The sequence below is a fragment of the Apiospora marii genome, assembly GCF_038362585.1.
Source record: "Apiospora marii strain CBS 49790 chromosome Unknown utg000003l_segment0_segment0, whole genome shotgun sequence".
NCBI lineage: Eukaryota > Fungi > Ascomycota > Sordariomycetes > Amphisphaeriales > Apiosporaceae > Apiospora > Apiospora marii.
Window position 1 is genome coordinate 4,334,289 of NW_027117374.1, and position 18,085 is coordinate 4,352,373.

General features: G+C 57.5%; 10 protein-coding genes across 10 annotated transcripts; 6 read left to right on the top strand and 4 right to left on the bottom strand.

Annotated features, from left to right (window-relative positions):
• Positions 1 to 1,438: 1,438 nt before the first annotated feature.
• PG985_004908 (uncharacterized protein) lies at positions 1,439 to 2,896 on the top strand (the record flags this gene model as incomplete). The annotated part of the gene is made up of 2 exons (XM_066824677.1): positions 1,439 to 1,783; positions 1,835 to 2,896. 2 exons carry the CDS (start codon positions 1,439 to 1,441, stop codon positions 2,894 to 2,896), a joined length of 1,407 nt encoding a protein of 468 aa, XP_066687837.1.
• A 1,015-nt stretch (positions 2,897 to 3,911) lies between these two features.
• PG985_004909 (uncharacterized protein) lies at positions 3,912 to 4,619 on the top strand (the record flags this gene model as incomplete). Its single annotated transcript, XM_066824678.1, has 1 exon — positions 3,912 to 4,619. The coding sequence occupies one exon, from the start codon at positions 3,912 to 3,914 to the stop codon at positions 4,617 to 4,619; it is 708 nt and encodes a 235-aa protein (XP_066687838.1).
• Positions 4,620 to 4,991: 372 nt separating this feature from the next.
• PG985_004910 (uncharacterized protein) lies at positions 4,992 to 6,615 on the top strand (the record flags this gene model as incomplete). Its single annotated transcript, XM_066824679.1, has 4 exons — positions 4,992 to 4,997; positions 5,046 to 5,935; positions 6,224 to 6,407; positions 6,460 to 6,615. 4 exons carry the CDS (start codon positions 4,992 to 4,994, stop codon positions 6,613 to 6,615), a joined length of 1,236 nt encoding a protein of 411 aa, XP_066687839.1.
• Positions 6,616 to 6,694: 79 nt separating this feature from the next.
• Positions 6,695 to 8,012, top strand: PG985_004911 (PRO41 protein- variant; the record flags this gene model as incomplete). Its single annotated transcript, XM_066824680.1, has 2 exons — positions 6,695 to 6,724; positions 7,677 to 8,012. The coding sequence occupies 2 exons, from the start codon at positions 6,695 to 6,697 to the stop codon at positions 8,010 to 8,012; spliced, it is 366 nt and encodes a 121-aa protein (XP_066687840.1).
• Positions 8,013 to 8,334: 322 nt separating this feature from the next.
• On the top strand, positions 8,335 to 8,937 carry PG985_004912 (uncharacterized protein; the record flags this gene model as incomplete). The annotated part of the gene is made up of 1 exon (XM_066824681.1): positions 8,335 to 8,937. One exon carries the CDS (start codon positions 8,335 to 8,337, stop codon positions 8,935 to 8,937), a length of 603 nt encoding a protein of 200 aa, XP_066687841.1.
• Positions 8,938 to 9,075: 138 nt separating this feature from the next.
• Positions 9,076 to 9,573, bottom strand: PG985_004913 (uncharacterized protein; the record flags this gene model as incomplete). Its single annotated transcript, XM_066824682.1, has 1 exon — positions 9,076 to 9,573. One exon carries the CDS (start codon positions 9,571 to 9,573, stop codon positions 9,076 to 9,078), a length of 498 nt encoding a protein of 165 aa, XP_066687842.1.
• Positions 9,574 to 9,729: 156 nt separating this feature from the next.
• Positions 9,730 to 10,896, bottom strand: PG985_004914 (uncharacterized protein; the record flags this gene model as incomplete). The annotated part of the gene is made up of 1 exon (XM_066824683.1): positions 9,730 to 10,896. The coding sequence occupies one exon, from the start codon at positions 10,894 to 10,896 to the stop codon at positions 9,730 to 9,732; it is 1,167 nt and encodes a 388-aa protein (XP_066687843.1).
• Positions 10,897 to 11,215: 319 nt separating this feature from the next.
• Positions 11,216 to 11,671, top strand: PG985_004915 (uncharacterized protein; the record flags this gene model as incomplete). The annotated part of the gene is made up of 1 exon (XM_066824684.1): positions 11,216 to 11,671. The coding sequence occupies one exon, from the start codon at positions 11,216 to 11,218 to the stop codon at positions 11,669 to 11,671; it is 456 nt and encodes a 151-aa protein (XP_066687844.1).
• Positions 11,672 to 12,064: 393 nt separating this feature from the next.
• Positions 12,065 to 13,759, bottom strand: PG985_004916 (uncharacterized protein; the record flags this gene model as incomplete). The annotated part of the gene is made up of 3 exons (XM_066824685.1): positions 12,065 to 13,360; positions 13,419 to 13,615; positions 13,669 to 13,759. The coding sequence occupies 3 exons, from the start codon at positions 13,757 to 13,759 to the stop codon at positions 12,065 to 12,067; spliced, it is 1,584 nt and encodes a 527-aa protein (XP_066687845.1).
• Positions 13,760 to 16,700: 2,941 nt separating this feature from the next.
• PG985_004917 (uncharacterized protein) lies at positions 16,701 to 17,807 on the bottom strand (the record flags this gene model as incomplete). The annotated part of the gene is made up of 1 exon (XM_066824686.1): positions 16,701 to 17,807. One exon carries the CDS (start codon positions 17,805 to 17,807, stop codon positions 16,701 to 16,703), a length of 1,107 nt encoding a protein of 368 aa, XP_066687846.1.
• Positions 17,808 to 18,085: the final 278 nt, after the last annotated feature.

An 18,085-nucleotide genomic window follows, 5' to 3' on the forward strand; every position in this document is an offset into this window, starting at 1 on the left:
TGATCGGTCCATGCATGTTCCTCGCCTGTTGCTACCCATTAGAGAGCCCGGTATCGAATTGTTTCTCGGTAGGCGGCTGCATCCCCCTGCACTACAGGTGTACTGTTGAGTCATGTATTGACTCATCCGTCAACGGATGAGTGGACGAGAATCCACGATGTACGGTCGGCTCGGCGCGATTTGGGACACCAACTGGTCTAGGACCTCCCAGCCGCCTTTCTGGTGGATCTGTCCCGCATCCAGTGCGCTGAGTTTCGCTTCTACAAGATGGAGACTACGCTCCAAGTTCCGTTGCTTGAATATCAAGTCATAAGTGTCGGGTTCTTTCTCTGCTGGCGATCCTGTTTTGATCCTTCCGTCGAGAAACCGCCTCATTTCGCCGCGGTTTGAGGCCGGTCAGTTGGCAACGGATGCTTTGGGCGGATCAACTGGTTGTCATGGTTGCCGCGGCGCAGAGAGAATGCTGCCGTGCAACGTTCGTGGCTCATTGCGACCCTTTTGTAGACATCTCGTATCTCTCGTATCGAACGAAATCACAGCCGCTGTTTCAGGGTAAACACCACTGCTGACAGCTTGTCACACAGCCCTTTCTAAGAAGTGCCTTTGGGCGCCCTCGCTCCCCATCACTCTGCGCTGTTTTGGGTTCGCCCCCCAGAAAATCCACAAAGCAGAAGGGCGCGACGAACACGTTCAAAAAAATCTACCTCCTCGCTGCTTGCCATTCTAGGTTGATTGGATAGGAGCGTGCGTCTCTGTGGCCCTTGCCCATCCCTCTGTACGTCGTCACCAACCAGTTCCCGGCGCGTCTCCAATCCGTATGCGGAGTATGCAATAATCATGTCTGTTGCATGATGGCGTTTGGAGGCCATGAAAGCGTGCTGCCAGGCCCGTAGGATATTGATGTTGTAAGCAGCATGCTTTGAGCTCTCTTGCCTACTGGTGCCTCACACCGGCGAGGCATGGATGGCCCTGACTCGTTAGCTAGACCCGTTGCTCCTAGATGCTACTATATGAACCCGAGGCAGCCGTGTCTGTCAGCCGTCTTACCCGTGGTCCACTCCAATGACCGTGTGCAAGGGTGTTCCTTATCTTGTAACACAGACTAAAATCGAGAGGCCGCTTGTGACAGAAACCAAGCAGCACTTACCTTCCTCATTTAGCGTTACAGACCGTTGCTACATCACCAATCCACCACTCACTCCTGGGGCCCGATTCCGCCATCGTGCTGCTTGCCACACTGGAGCGATTGGATATAAAGGTGCGTCTCTGATGCCCCTGCTGGAAGATCTGTACGTAGTGGCAGTCACATATTGGCTACCGAGGCCAGCGGGACCGCGCCTTGACCGAGGCGGCCTTTGACAAGGGGCAGATCTTTGGCGAGGTGGCGGATCCGGAGCAGCGCTCGGCGATCAGGCGAGACCTCCTGCAGGTAAGCGTCATGATCCCCTCCTTCCGGACGTTCCATGAGCACATGAAGTACTTCTCCATCGCGGCCAAGATCATACGAACGCTGCTCTTGCGCGACGACCCCAGGGCAGGGCACGGGGGCCGGGCCCGGTCGGGGCGGTCCAAGGCAGACCCGGAGCCGTCGCTCGTGGAGGCGCTGTGGGGCTGCTGGTCCGAGCCCGAGAACGCCGTGGTCGAGGTCGGGGAGGGCGAGTTCCAGCCGGTCGTGGGCCCGTTCACGTTCCACCAGGCGGTCCAGTCGCTGCTGCTCGTGCCCCTCCGGCAGTTTCCCTATCTCAGCACGAAGGACGCGCCGAGGGTGGACGGGGACGAGGTCGTCCCCGCCATCCGACCCGGCAGTCTTTCCCTGCTGTACAAGCGTGCGTAGCTGTTCGGGTTCCGGAACAAACGCATCGACGAGGGCGCGGCGCGGCTCGCGGACGAGTCGACTCCGATCTGCGAGGATGTCCCGTGCGAGGGCGTCTCGGTGGTGGCCAAGAACCGGCGCTGGGGCCGGCCGCACACGCGGACGCTGCGGGCCATCCAGCAGGTCGGGTTCCTGCCGCAGCTGGCCGACCCGCCGGGCTGGGCTTGCGAGCCCTCCGTCCTGCTCGTGTTCCGCAGTTTTTTCCAGGCCTTCTTGGGGCCTTGCACCGTCTCGCTGGACCGACAGAAGCCGACCGTGTCGCTGAACTACCACGTGGAGCAGCGAGGTGGTCCACCCGCCACACCGAACGCATCGCTGCGCCGCACCGTTTCGCCCTCCGAGCATGGGGACACCGTCATGATGGACGCCAGCCGCGGTGCGCATCAGAGGGTGCTGGATGAAGCCGGCCGAACCGGCCCTGCTTCACTGGACGAAGCACCCCATGGCGCTCCAGACCCCTGGCCGAACGAGGATACCTGCATGACCGACTCCTCCCCCGTCCGCGACACCTGGATGACCAACTCCTCCCCTGCCCGCGATACCTGCATGGCGGACTCGCCGGACGAAGACAGCTGCATGCTCGACTCGCCCGCCCCGGACATAGCAAGCCAGACCGACGGCTACTCGGAACCGCCACACTCCCCGGTACCGACACAGCACGTGCTTCCGTCGCTGGCGTCTCTCCTCTCCGATCCAGGCCTGGGTCATCCGGGTCCTGCTACGACGATAGCATCAGGGTCGCTGCACCCGAGCTTGCCCCTGTCGCCCGAGCGCCCGCCGGCGCTTGGCTCGCCTCACGCCTCCAGGATGATGTCCTCCAGCATGATATCGCCGGCGCCAGCCCGAGGCTCGACGCAGGACTGGCGGACTACCCGCTCGGACTACTCGATCCTGGCCCCCAGCCGGCGAGACACCTACTGGAACTCGATGACGACGCAGCCGTCGGCCCAAGACGGGCCGCTCGGAGCGCCTGCGTCGCCGCGGCTGCCTCGGCTCCCCCTCCCGACCAATACCCCGCGCTGAACCCGTACGCCAGCCTACCCGAGCGGTGGGACGATGTCAGCCTGACGCCGGACTCGCGGGCTCCCAGGATACCACGCTCACTCTTCGGCGCCGGGTCGCCCACGGACGTCCCAGGGATGGGTGAAGCATCCCCGTTCATGAGCGTGGCAAACCACTCTACTCTTCTCTCTCCTAGAAGCAGAGCAGGCTCCTCCATGTCCGCCACGCCGGACATCGCGACGAGTGATAGGGGATCCGCAGCGTATGCCCGTTCCATTCTCGGTGCTGCCCCATCACGCTGGTCTGGGGGTCGATTCTCGCAGCCCTTTGGCACGACGATGGACTGGGTGCAGAACGTCGTTCCGCGTCGGCGCACCACGGCTGTGCCAGGGGTGCTCACGGGTGAGCAGGGATTCGAAGACAGCGATGACGAGCGTTGGGGGCTCTGGTAGCATGAAATAGACCTAGTATATATATGTATGATTGTACAGCTCTATAAATCTCATGCATAGTCTATATGTGTTCGACGCATTGTGCTACGGATAGTATAATGTCATACTGATTGATTGTGGACACGCGGTCGGCGTGGTGGGGCCTGAGATGGCGGGGGTGCAAAGCCCTGATTTTCGCATCTCTCTACCCGGTCTTTCTCGCGTTGACTTGAATATACAGGTCTTTGGTGTCGGAGCGCGGGCCCAACCATCTCTTCTGGGCATGCGCTCGCTGCATGGAGCACATAAGCTCTTGCTGAACCTAGATGTGCCCACCTCGTGTTGAACCATGCTACAGCGTGCTGTATCCGATTCGTTGCTCTATCCGTGTCTTGTTTATACATTGTTGATAACATACGAAACGAGTAACAAATGCTCGCTTCGTACCGGTACCAGCCTCCAATACCGAAGTTTCGATCCCGGAATGTCTCCTAAGGATGCTGTGAAAGCAGAACAGTTCACGGAAAATGGACCAGGCCACATCGTATAACAGGGTCGACTGGCGCGGCACGGTATTTCCATCGTAACAAGCCAAGTAGAAAAAGATGGACGGCAGCATCAACCCGCACGCTCTTCACACTTTCGACCATTTCAATGGCGTTCCTAGTGTAAACGGCATGAGCGGCATCCGTGGCATCAACGATGGCAGCAGTGTCAACGGCGCCAACGGAATGAATGGGCTCAACGGTTTCCATGGCATTCATGGCATCAACGAATCTCTAGGAGGTTCGGGCTCGGGAAGCTACTCGACAGATCAGAATACGCCTGCTTCCCCGGAATACCGAAGCGATGCAGTGTCGCCGCAGCCGCAGCCGCAGCCCTACTACCAAGCGCCAAACATTATGTTCGGTCAACTCAATGCGATCCCCGACCAAGCGCACTACGCTCAGCTGATCAGCAAGGTCAAAGAAAATGCAAAGTGTGCGATCTCAAGCCAATCAGCGACGATTATTGACCCAATGGAGCATAGCACAGTACAGAATATCTTAACGAGTCCTACGAGGGCCAACATGGAAAGTCTGCACGCCACGCTGGCGTCGCCAGAATTCCGCCCAGAGCGGATTGGGAACCTGCTAGGCTACCAAGCGGCCCTCTACGGTGCCCTTGCCTACTTCGCGCAGACGAGACAGAACTACGATGCGGCAGGCGGCATGGAACTCGAAGGGGGAGCGTCTTATCGACCTTCTCTTGTTCGCCACACTCGTCTACCCCCGCTTGACGCACCTCGCCGACCTCTTGGACCATCCAGCTGACCACAATCCAGCTGATCCCTGAGTTCGCTTGGTGGGTGGGTGTGTGGGGCAGGGCTGCCGGCTGCACTCCCCACGTGTATCCCTGCAGCCTCCGATCAGGTCTTTGCGCCGCAGGTTCGGCCGCATGGGACTGGCATCCCGTGAATTGGAGCCCTGTTTCCGTTGGTCAGTTTGGCGCGTTGGTTCTTCTTTTGCCGCTAGGCGAGCATCGAGGAATGGATGCCAGTATGGGCTGATTGAAGTTGGTTGGCTCCATTCCCGACCGCAGGGAATAGCAAACAATACCACAGATTGAAATATATATGCGTTACCCAGTCTTCCATTCCGGTTTGGTGCTTGCCGTACGAGCGCGCGAAGATGGCATGAGCAATCATGGAGGTAAGGAGAGCAATTGCGTCGTTGTAATTCGCTGGCTAACCTGATAAGACCTTTGTCCAAGCAAAGCAGGCAATTCTGCGCCTAGTCAATGCACTACCCCGCACGCCGCCGCCGGATCGTCTGCGCATGCAGCAGGAGTGGATCCGCTTACTGGACCAGGTTACGGACATGCTATCAGGCATAGAGGAAACCGGCGACGCACTGGGTCACCATCTGCGACAGACACCGGCATCGACAAGACGGCAGACCTCTGGCCTACGACCGGCACCCGGCCTTTCGCCCCCCACACCTTCGACGGGAAGGTACCAGCGGAGGGCTGGCGGCACTAGACACAACCGCGAGGCCAGCGATGAGCCTTGCCGCAACGACGACGTCCGGGCGGGGGCCAGGGCCGAGGCGATCCGCCGGCGCGACACAAAACTCGTGCCGCTTCTGGCCGGGTCCATCGGGACCCGAGAGCGTCTGGACGAGCTGAAAGAAGCATGGGCGCAGACGGGAGCCTGCGTGCTGCCGGGCTGGAACCCGGCGCCGAACGTCGCCGAGGCGGTCTGGGCCATCGACACGCTCGAAAGCTCGGTCTTCAAGCAAGAGATTCAGCGGCGCTTCTATCTCACGGCGCTCATGGCGCAGTACGAGGGGGTGGCGACGGAGCTCTCTGGGAGCCGCCCCGAACACGTCTCAAGGACGAGAAGGAGAGGCGCGCGCCAGTATCGCCGCCCGGACAGCGAAGTCCTCCGCATCCTCATGGAGCAGGCGTGGCCGGGCCTGGAGCGAGCCGACACCGTGGCGGCGTCTTCCGCAGAGTACCAGACCAAGCTCGACCAGCTCAAGAAGAAGCTCAAGGCCGCGCGGAGATGGGCGGCGCTGGATCGCGCATTGGACACGGGGGTCTTCTCCCTGGTGCCGGCGGGGCCCAAGACGGAGTTTGGGTCGAAAAAGTAAGCCATCCCCCAAGAGGTCGGTGTCGTGCTGACATGCCAGGGTCGAGCGATTGTCGGATCGCAATTTCGAACGGCTCGTAGGGAACCTTGAAAAAAGAAAGGAAGCGATCGGCCAGCTAGCGAGGGAGGCGAGAGCACTGATGGGCATTTCGTAGGCACGTATCTATGCCAGCTAATAATAAAAAGTGTATAAGTAAAACGGTTCGCGCTGCCGAATGCAAAGCGTCCGACGTCGACCCTGACCTCCATGCTTTCAACATTGCTTAGCTACTTCGTACACTACAGTCTCATGGGCTCCATACCCGACACATGGCAGCCCCGCGGCCGCTGGGTCCTCCTCCCAGCCTCGCCCTTGTCCGTGGCCATCCGTCCCAGCGATGCGCAGCAAAGCGACGTGGCCGTCGAGTTTATGCCGTGGGATACGGTCCGCACAGTCCGGAATCGGCTCGCGCGGAAGCTCGGCCTAGCTGTACGTCGCACGAAAACCCGCCTTCCGCAGAGGCCGCGCTGACCATACACAGCACGGGAGGGGCCTGCGTCTGATGTATTTGGGAAAGCCCCTGGACGAGGACCGTCCGCTCCCGGCGCAGGGATGGAGGGAGGGACATGTGGTCAGCGCTTTCCAGCTGCATGTCGACGGAAAGGCTGTCTTGCTGAGACGTCCTGAGAAGTCCTGAGAAGTCCTGAGAAGTCCTGAGAAGTCCTGAGAAGTCCTGATACCTAGCATAGTCTACCAAACTGCCCAATCGGTTATGCATGGACCTTGTGCTCTGGGTGATGTGGCTTGTGATTTTGTGACGTCGGGCAGCACCGATGGAGGCTGCCCGTGGCCGTCCAACTCGACAAGGCCGCCATCTAACTCGGCCAGGCTGACAGCCCCTGTTGGGGACTCTCCTGCCGGAGAGCCGCCGCTACCCTGATTGGACGGCGTCTGGGTCTGGCGCCACTTCCGCCGAAGAAGCCAGACCCCGGCGACACTCGACAAGAGAAGAAGCATGCCGCCTGCGCCGATGCATACTGCTGCTGCCGTAGAAAGACCCGTCGTATCGGAGAATGCGGCGGGTTTCGATGATGAAGAATATGGGGCTGCAGTAGCAGTAGTCGCAGCCATAGCAGCCGTGCTTGCCGTGGTCCCGCTCGCAGTCACCGTGCCAGGTATCGTCCCCCGACTGGTGGAGCTTGACGAACCTGTGATTGAGGACGGTTCGGTGTCGTCGATCCCACCCCGAGGTGCATCAGGGCACCCAGGCATGGCACATGGGTCAATAGAACAGCAACCGCGAAACAGGTTGGCTGCACACGTATACCACAGCGTCCCCGTGGGACAGTGGCGGCCGGCGGGATCCATTGTAGCGGTAATTAGTCTCGTTCAAACTGGCAATGCAGGCAGTGACGAGGACCTGCGAACGCACAAGGATTATGTATTTTCGTGGTGTTCGTGGTTCTAGGCTGGCCCACGTCGAATTGCGGGTGCACTGCGCCCGCAATGACACAGGGCGATTCGCCCCTACACGGGCAACAGCTCTCGGGTTTCGGAAACCAGACCGCCAGGGCAATTAAAGGAGGCACACATTGCCGCACCGTTTGTGCCCAGTTCGTCATCGCAGAGATGGGACGGCTCATCAAAACCCAGCTGGCACGTCTCGTCGTGCTGTCCGCCGCCGCTTGTACGTGAGCCACCCCTCCATCCGCAGCTAGCCTCTAACAGCCCGCAGACCACGTTCTCGCCACCGCGCAGGCCTTCCTTTGGCCCAAGATCTTCTGGGACTTCCTCACCACGGCGCTCGACGGTTCCGTCGCTCCCGTCCCGATTCTGCAAGTCACCAACCTGCTCTGCGCCCTGGCCCTGCTGGCCCTCGAATTGCCGGCCCCGGCGCTGGCGGGCACAGCTCTCCAGGCGAGCCTGACGCTGCGCATCGTGGTCTTGCCGCTGGCGGCATTGCTCGCCGTACTTCTCTACCAGGCGACCAACGCCGCGCTCTACTACCTCATCGGGATGGGCTTCTATTCGTGGGGCTACAGCAGCTATGAAGCCATCTGTGTACCAGGGGACGGGCTTCGGAGAACATGGTGAAAGAGCGATGTGGCACCCTGGTACCGTGCGCTTTCCATCTGGGACGGATAGGATGTTGAGTAGTACCAATAGCACATAGCCAAGACATCGTAGCGCCTACAGTCCCTCCCTTACTCTTTCTCGTGATCTTTAAGAGGCCGCAACCCCTCTTGGGTACGTCTTGGAGGGCACAGCATCTTTGCATAGCCCAGCAGACATCGGTTGTCGCATCACCATCACCTTTCCAGTCATGCAGCGTGTTGCTCGGGACATTCAACTGAGGCGCGTTCAGGCGCCGTGGGCAAGTGTCGAACACCTACGTGAGTCTGTCAGGTCTCTCCTCATGGCCGCCCACGCGGCGGGCCACAATCAGGAGGCCCTACGCCAGGGCGTGGCAGGCCTGCCAGGCTCGCCTATCGACCTGACGAGATCGTCGCCTTCCGGGAGTACGAGCACCGTGTCATGGAAATCAGGGGACACCGGAACGTGCTCGCCAATAAGCCAAGCTTTGCGCCCGGCAAGCCCTGCCGCGACGGAACAAGCGACCTCGCCGTCGCTGTCGTCGTCGCACAACGCCCAACAAGGAGGCACCTTCAACTCGCCGCCACCGTGGAGCCCCGATGAAGACGAAGCCCTCAAGGCGGGCCGTTACCCGCCGGAAATGCAACATCAACCAAGAACACCAGCCGAGAGACGCCCAAACAACGTCCAATTACCCAGCATTCGAGAGATGCTGAAGAAGAGGAGGTACCGGAGGCCACCACAGTCCAAAGACGAGCAGCACGGTACCGGGCTACCGGGAATTCACAAGATGCTCAACAGGAGGGTCTACTCCAAGCGGACAAAGACAGGATGCCTCACCTGCCGGGAACGACATAAGAAGTGCGACGAGGTAAAGCCATTCTGTACGTCAACGTTTTGTATTGCTCTATGGCCTACTAGCTAACGGCCGCACGGGTGGTGCATGTGCTCGCCTGGGTAAAGACTGCGAATATCCCACTCCCTACCACAACAACCTAGCGGGTCGATAACCGGCACCCAAGCGCCCTTTGCTCCCTCCGCTGCAGTGCGTGGTTCTGGTGGCTTAGTTTGGCGATGGCTCGGCTTTGACGGTATCTTCGGAGTGGCTGCGGGCGGGTGTTCCTAGCTCGACCGCAGCCCCCTCCACCTGTAATTGTAGCAAGGGCTGTAGGTACTCGCAAATGGTGTGCATGAAAGCCGCGTGCTTTTCGGAATCTTTCCCATACGCCTTGTGCTGTAGTTCAATAAAAAACCCTAGCGCATCGACGACTTTGCACATGAAAAAGTACAGCTCCTTGGCCTCGTCGCCCACCAGGCTTTGGAAGTATTCCTCGATCTGCTCGGTTCGAGGCGCATAAGGCAATTGGAGGAGTTCGACGATGTCCCCCGCGCATTCGACTGTCATGCACGCCTGACGAGACTCGGCGGCTTCCGGTTCATGGTGAATCTCCTTCGCTCGCTCGAGGATGTCCTCCACCAGCTCCCAATAGCGGGCTTCCCGCCCGATGGGAGGCAGAGCCTTCGCCTGGGATTCGAGGTCGCTGGATTGTGGCTGAGACATGGTGAAATGCAGTGGCGAGGAGGGTAGTGTTATTCGAGCGACAATGGGAGGCACCCCGGGTTTATAGTCGTAGTCTCGATGGGTGTACAGAACATGGAAGACGGGATACGGTCGGACGAGATACGATTACTGCTAACGGGAATCGGTTTCTAAAACCTACATCGCGCACGTTATCCGCCCAGCTGCGGAGTCAAACGGCCAAAAGGAGAGTGCCCCGGTGAGAAACCGATCTAAGAGCAGTGCCCTATGTCCGCGAAGGTCCACCCGGCAGCAGGCGGGGTCCAGCCCGTCGATGGTGCCCGCGACCTGGAGTTCGATCCGGCCTCGAAGCTTCCTCGCTTCCGAGCAGAAGGATCGCCACGTCCCCTGGGCCAGTGTGATGTTGAGGAGGGCCATCCTTGCCAGCGCCTGGCTGTTCCTCATCGTCCCGACCAGGGCGTCTTCTCTCACGCAGAGCCCGTCCAGGGCGATGGTGCGCAGTCGATGCCACACCCCTCCACTCAGTGCGAGCGGCGGTCCAGGCCGGCTCGTCTTCCCAGACCCGACCGAGAGCTCGCGGAGGTTGGGAAACATCTCCAAGACGGCCAACAGCGCTCCTGCGTCGCTTCCCGAAAGGTTAGCCGGCTGGAGAACCAGCTGGGTCACCATCCTAATGCTCGGGTAGTCCCGTCTCGGACGCAGGCTCACCCTTCCGCGAAGCTCGAGCGCTTGGACGCGGGGACATTCCAGCAAGAGATCGGAAAGCGCGTCCAGCAGGCCGTCTATCGTATCTCGAACCAGCGGAAACATCCAGATCTGCTTTCGGAGGCGGGCATACTGGATGCACTCCTCCCGCTCGCGTGGCCTCGCCTGCAGCTGCGATACGGTGATCGTCTGCAGGTTCGGGAGAAGGCGGAGGATCCGTCGGAGCCTCGCTATGTCGCGGCGCCGGTCCCGAGACGCTTCCGACTGCATGAACTCATCGTATCTCTCGTAAGCGACGTCTGCCGCGAGCTGCTGGGCTCCTGTCCGGTCGCGGAGGAAGGCTTGCGGGTGCGTATCGTACTGCTGAAGTGGGTGGACTTCCCACTCCGCCCTCGTACAGACGGGCCAGGTCCCGTGGTAGAGCGTGAGCTGCTTGGTGGACGCCAGCGGGCCTACCGATGTCAGAAACGCCTCCAAGTCCTCTAGGCGGTAGAGGAGGTTTAGGGCGGAGAGGTGGGTGCAGAGCAGCGGAAAGGCGACGGCCGCGAGCACTTTGCAGGTCAGGCGAGTAGCCTTGACGTCCCGCACGGGGAGGTGGGCAAGGACAGCCCCGAGGAGCTCGGTCGGTAGGCGGTCCATAAGGGTGCTGGACCCTGCGACGTACACGGCTGGACGTGAGCCCACCGGGAGACCGAAGAAGGGACTACCCCAAGCGGCTACATATACGTAAAACGAATGCGCCTCGTGTTTCAGCCGCTTTGGCGAGATCCAAATTTAGACCGTACGCGCGCGCGTTGGGCTACGGCAGGGGTAGCACGATTCTGTAATTCGAAAACGCCGAACTGGATCGACACCAAGGACCGCTATAAGAGTAGGGGACAGAGACCGGGAAAGGGAAGACGCAATCGCGAAACCCTCTTACCCACCATCGTCTCCTCTTCTCACACCACCCTTCAACATGTCTTCACCCCGCGCCGTCAAGACCCGCAGCATGGGCCTCATGAAGAAGTGCCACGACCTGAACAAGCTGTCGTCGGCCCGCTGCGCGCTGTTCATCGAGAAGGACGGCGTCCTGTCCCGGTTCGTGACCGATGGCGAGTTCCTGGCCCGCGTCCAGACCGCCACCGTGTACGCACACAACTCGTTCGGCCCCGATCATTTCGACACGGTCGCGGCCCGCGCCAACTATGGCGCTTCCGACTCGTCCAGCTCCAGCAGCTCGGCCAGCTCGACGGCAAGCGGGTCTTTTACCTCCGGCCCCAGCTCCGAGGGAAACTCGCCGAGCCTCGTACCGAGTCCGCGGCCGAGCCTGGTGTCTGTAGGCGCCGGTATCAGGAAGCGGACCAAAGGGCCTGTTCCTCGCACCCCGCGCTCCCGAAAGCCCGTGACGAGGTCCCAGGGAGGCTGGTTCTAGTTTATTGGCATCGCAGGCACGGTCAAGGCTCACGGGTGGAGTTAACAGCCATGTATTTCTAAATTCCATCAGGTAGCTTGCTATCTTTCAGCATGTCTTTCGTCTCTTCCAATACCCCCTGTATGGTGTCGTGTAGGAGATCGATCTCCTTTTGTAGACTGGGCGAGGTCGAGCCTTTGAGCTGTTTATCTATAGACATCTGTTTTGCCATCAATAATTCAGGAAGTCTCTCAATTTGTCATCGTCTATCTTCGATGTTTACCCTTCTCCCACTTCGGTCACGAGGCCTTGCCACTCTACCATGTCGTGGGCGATGCCTCTCCTTCCTCTGCATAAGAAATAGGCTCATTATATAGTTGCTCCGTTCCTACCACATGTTGCCCCCTTGTGCTACTAGGCCTCTCCTTTGCGCCTTTTGCTGCTGGCAGAGCTAGCAGAGGGCCGCGGGCGAGTTTTTGCGACCTCCGAGGCCTTTCTTTTGCCTTCTTCTAGAAGCAAGTCTAAAGACTGTTGAATTTCTTGAAGACGCTTGTCTGCACCCCAGTCGATGATGTTTCGAACGTACTTACGAAATTCCAAGTAATGTTGAGGGTCTTGTAACAAGAAACTTCTGACGTTCGCCATGTAATAGTCCAGATCGTTGTGTTTCCAGGAGATATACAGTCTAGCCTCGGTACCGTTCATGGCTATACTGAAGGCCGCACTATCAATTTGCTTGATTGCCTCACTTTGGACATGCTTGAGACGTTTATTGAGTCGTTCAGCAACCTGAACACAGGATGCTGAATCCCCAAGGCATTGGTTTGTAGCCACCCACATACTTCCACCATCACCCTTGAACTCAATGGCGAAGAACGGATACAACAAGGGTTGGTACTGATTGTTGGCTACCATTTCGGTACCCATCGACAAAAGCTGGAGATGTTGTTGAGGGAAGGACTTCTGGCGGTTGTATCCGTAGAGCATGTCCGGCACAGGAGTGCTGACCTTGTAGGTGGATCCGGTAGTCGGGACCGTATGCTTGGTCATTGGCTGTCTCTCGCTGCGTTTCAAAGTATCGGACGGCGCAGGCTTCGAGAATAGATGGTCTCTGAAGTAGCCCTCTACTTCTGGCTCTCCAGTACCCATCCAGAGTTCATTCAATTCCTCATCTCCAAGTATTTCGTCTAGAGTTGGAGCTGGGGAGTTACGGTCGCGACTCATATCATCAACAAGACCAGCGATGTGTTCTGGATATTGCTCGCGAAGAGGACGCATATGAATATTGTTCGCAGCCAAATTGATCGACCGGTACAACGGATCCTCGACTAGGCTCCTTGCAGACGACCGTCCTGAAGCCGGCGTGGCCCCAGTGAAGTCGGACTGCGTGAATGAGCCTGCCTGTGATGGCGCCCATACTTTACCGTCAACAAATGAAGATTCGGCCGATATCGGTGTGGGGGGCACAGCGTAGCCTTCGTTATCGCGCGTGTAACTCATTTCTGGCACGGATTGTGTATGTCGCCTAGATATCGGGGGGCTGAATGATCGGCAAATATCGCTGTCCGAACGGCAATGCCCCAGCCGCTCCTGTTCAATAGTTTCGAGCCAGTTGATGACAGTGGAATCATAAACCAAGTCGACCGAGTTGTCGAGAAACCATGCGTATGGCTGCTTTGGGCGCTGCGGCTCTGGTTGGCGCAGAGTCGTCTGTGGTGTCTCCCACATTAGCTTTTAGCTTCTCTCAGACCAGAAATTGTTAACATACCTGCGCTGAAAGGTCTTTACGCTCCTCTCCAGCTTCCTCCAACGCAAGCAGTCCGTCTGTCGGCGTCAAACGGCGTTTCTTCGTAGGCACGGTATCAATCACAGACGTTGTATCCAACGGCCTTTTGGAAGATTGCGCGTGTTGATCTTCGACCACTGGGGGTGTTTGCTGTAATGGATTCGATGGCGACTCGACCTCTGCTGATGAATTAGCACATCACGCCGAGCCTACTAGGCGTTCTGGACTATACCTCTCCACGCAAGAGCAGCTAGCAGCTGTTGCTGTAGGTTCTTTGATATCTTCGCCCGACGACGAAACTTAGAAACCCGACCGTTTATCATGATGGAGGGTCGAGGAGGTATAGTCGTGAAGTCGTGTTGGGATTGGGATGGCGGCGTAGAAAAGGCAAGTTGGAAAGTTACAATCATTCGAGGTGCGGTAGGTTGATTGGTTATCGGTTGGTGGCTCGTGCTTGGCATCTGTGCGAGATTGCCTGTGATCAGTTAAATAGGTATTTCTGATTCGTTGAAATGTCGGGTAATCTAACCGCCCCTTCCCCGCAATAGGCATAATACGGCACGGCCCAGTACTTTGTGAAATATGCAAGCACGTTAGCAGCGCTGACCGCACATTTGATGGTGAGAAATGGAGACACCGCATGAAAACATGTGAGCTACTGTTGCAGTGCCCACACCGGTCAATCAGAGCGATCTCTTGGGTCAGACAGCGGCCCCAACCTCCTGCTTCCTTGAGCTTACCTGCACGACGACTAGGCTCTCACTTGCTTGACTCGCAGAGCTACTCGGAAGCTTCATGAATGAGTCACAGCCAACTGCCCGAACGTGCCCACCACCTTATCGCTTGTTACACAGGAGTGATTGGATATCAAGGTGCGTCTCTAATGCCCCTGTTAGCTGATATGTACGTTGTCACCAGGGAACCTTTTGACATTAGCAGTTAAATGCTGGGCCACCAGGCTGGGTTTCAGCTCATCCCGCGGTAGTCCACTAAGCTCGCAGATTGCTGGTAGTTTCCTGCAAGTACTACGTGCAGGTAGCGCTGTATGTAGGATCCTCTCTGCACCAGCTATTTCGCCCAAAGAATCCGCCGCTGTTTCATTAGTCCTAGCCAGGGAGCGCCCATGCGCAGCTATCCGAACGCATTTAACGCTAGCTGTATAGAATCTTGACCTGTCGAAATGAGCCGAGCAGTTCGGGATTCTGTGGCCCGTGCCACACGGAGGCTCTCTTAAGGGAAATCCAGACGTCCCGCCGTGACTATTGGTCAGGATGCAATCCAGTGACGTACGGTTTGAATTACCCACTCTAGACTTGTGAAACCTACACGATCCGGTGAAAGAAGGAGACTCAGCCTGAATAATGATTACGGCTACAGCATGGAGACGACCCACAACGGCGGCGGCAGCGCATTTTTGCCAGCTCGCCCTCGTCGTTTGGGGCCGCCGCGGTTACGAAAAGGGACTAATCCGTTCCCCTCGCGATTGCTACAGGACCAGCTAGTTTTGCCTGTTGTATGCATGGAGCCATCCTTCCGTCCCTGACGGCCAATTTGCTGCGGAGGCCGATTGCCTATCGCGAGGCCTTTCTAATTGCTGCATCGAACTTCGTTCATGACCTCCATTCCTAGACTTGCGTTCTGGGAGCACACTGCTTCTTAAGGCTGGCGTAGAAGCCTTGCCCACGCCTGAGCATCTGTTACATATGGGTACTGCGAGGGGGCCCTCCGACAGCTGCCCTTGGCTCAGTCGACAATATATGCTAAGCAATGATTAGCAATCCTTAGTTATTCTAACAGATCGAGAGCACGGTACCAAATAAGAGTTTTCCGCTCTTCTCTTATTTTTTGGATTGCGCAGCGTGCATCGCCTTCAGGCCATTGCGCTATAGGGGATGATGTCGGAAAAAGGCTGACAGTCCACTCGCTATCGTGGTCGGTATTCGTTTCGAAAAGTACGAAGTCGTCGAATCCCATCCCCATCTTGCTTAATCGTTATCCTCACTCTGACCACTGGAGAGGCATCGAAAGTGCCGTGCACAAGTAGGAGGAACGCCAGAGAAGGTGAATTTGGCAAACACAAGAGTTTCACCTCCTGCGACGGTGAGTGGCCCAGCCTCGCCCATATCGATGTGGTTGAGTGGTTGTTGCCGAATTGATATGATTCGCTCAGACGGTTACAGCAGTCTGGAACCGGCATCCCTCCGTATGCTGGTGTGCCCGGAGCTCCCAAAACATCACGGATCGCACTTTTCTATGTTCATCTCGAGCAAGGTCCTATCCTGCGATAAAGTCCTGGCTGCCGCACAGGTGACACAACCCAGCATTATTACATGACGAGCAACGGTTCGATGCCTCGAATTGAGGGCATGCAGGCTGCCAGTACGTTACATCGTCCACGAAGAACGGGGAAACGTACTCCTGATGTGCTCCTTGTCCCCGGCCTCCTAACTACGACTTTTGGCTCAGCTTGCATGGATCACTACTTCCAAGTGCTGTTAGATTGGACTGGATTATGTGGGATTCGCTTGGTATGCGTCCATTGTACCAGCTTGGTTGGCCCGGAGGATTTTGGGGGCGCAGGCAACCTGCTTCGTGTCGCCTGCGCACTGGACAAGGTGAAGATGGTGGGCACGTCCGGACAGGTGGCTCCAATCGGCCCTCAGAAGCGAGCGGCGGGATGGCGATGTAGCAACGGTCTGCAACTGGTGTGTGCTAGATGGGGAAGGTAAACGCTGGCTTCTCTCTTTCACAACATGCCTCTCGATTTCTATGTCGATGGCTACTCCTTTAGACAAGAAGCACTAGTCCGTGTTAGAAACACTCCTGCATACGGCTGTTGACGATCCACGCCTTGCGACACCAGTAAGGCCCTCGTTAGCGGATAGTTTCGACCGGCTAAAGTTCTGCACAATTAGCACGCTGCCCCTTCCTACCAATGGGTTGGATGTGCAGCCTCGGTCTTGGTTGAAATTCATTGGCGACTGAGCAAATGGAATAAACCTGGTATTGTCACCGGGATTCCAGCTACCTACGAGCACTCCATTGCGGGTGGTAAGGAGACAATTGGTTGTAATGATTGCGGTGGTGCAAAGAAATTACTTCGGTGCAACGTTGGCTGTGAATCACTAATAGTTTACTTCCGCTATTCCTTACATACAATGTAGACGTGATCCCTAGTACAAAAGCGAATATATCAAGCAAAAATTCATATTGCTGCCCCTTTCCACCAACATTCTATTAACCACTGTTCGGCAAGACCAACGACTATTTCTGACTACGAGACAGCGTCTCGCGCATCCTCTTGCGGTTGTCAATTAACTCCTCCACTCTGGCACCAGTAGCCTTGAGAACGTAGGCTTCGATCGGCATCGTCTGGGCTGGACGGTTCACCCGGCCGATCGCTTGGTCCTCGTCTCTCTGCATGAGGGTGAGGTCAACAAAAATGATGTAAGAAGCTCGAGTCATATCGATGCCACTCCCGCCAAGCCGGGGAGTACAGATGTGTATCACTGGCCTTTCTTTATCCCACGCGCGGAAAGCATCTATCATTTCCAAGCGGTCGGCGTGCGGCACTTGACGATGTACCAGGTTCAGATCGAACTGGCGGGCACGACGGCGCAACAGGTACAAATACACGAGGAATGTATTGGCTGGGACCTCGGCAAATATCAATACGTTCTTAGGCACGGCGCGAACCCTTTGCGGATGCTTCCGGCGGTCTTCGAGGACGCGATCGAGGATGGCATCTAGTTCGTCTATTTTCGTCAAATTGCGGGCGATGGTAAGGATGTGCTTGTAAAAGGGAGAACGTTTCGCTATCTCGGGGTTCGACGACTGCACAACGAGCATATGTTCGCCCACAGCCTCAGGTCTGATGGGTGGAAGGTCGGGTAGGCGCCCTTCGCCGTACAGCCGCAGCAGTGAAGGAAATACGGTATAAATCCTCTGGTCTCGTAGCCGGGTGAGGCTTGATCGGAGAACTCCTTCGCGGGTGGGTTTGTCTTGGGGTCGAGAGCCTTGATCGCGCCACGCTCTCATCCTAGTCCCCAGAGTCTCCTCGACGTACTGCTCAAACTCTGCCTCCAGCGGTCGGAAGAGAGTGACGAAGCTTGGGTCCACCGGGCAGTCTTTCGTAATAGGTACCACCCGCTGTAGTTTGCACACCGGCTTGTCTAGGAATGTGCTGTCTAGGCGGCGCCGCATCAGGAATGTGCTGTAAATTGGCGCTTGTTGATTGTGGTAATGTTCACGTTTTGCGAGGTACTCCTGTCGCGCCTCCATGTCCGCGCTAGGTGCCATGAGCACGCATGCTGCCGTATGAAGTTTGTGGAGCCCTTCAAGCTGGCGAACCGTAGCTCGATACTGGTCCATCCCTGGCCATGTTTTCAACGCAACACAGCTTGCCAAGTCTTCGAGCTTCTCTGCTTGAGGTGCGGCTGGACACTTGGACTGCAGATCTCGCCAGCTCGGCGACATGCTGCGATACAGGGGTTCATTCAGGGGTAGTCAACTAGTGGCAAGTAGATGGGAGATTTCGTTGGATACAAAGGAACCGAAGGGCCCGTATCGCCGCAATGAGTCACCGCCAACGTTGCATAAAAGCATCTTCTCTGCACCACCACTGCCATTCCGTTGTAGCCAGAATCAAG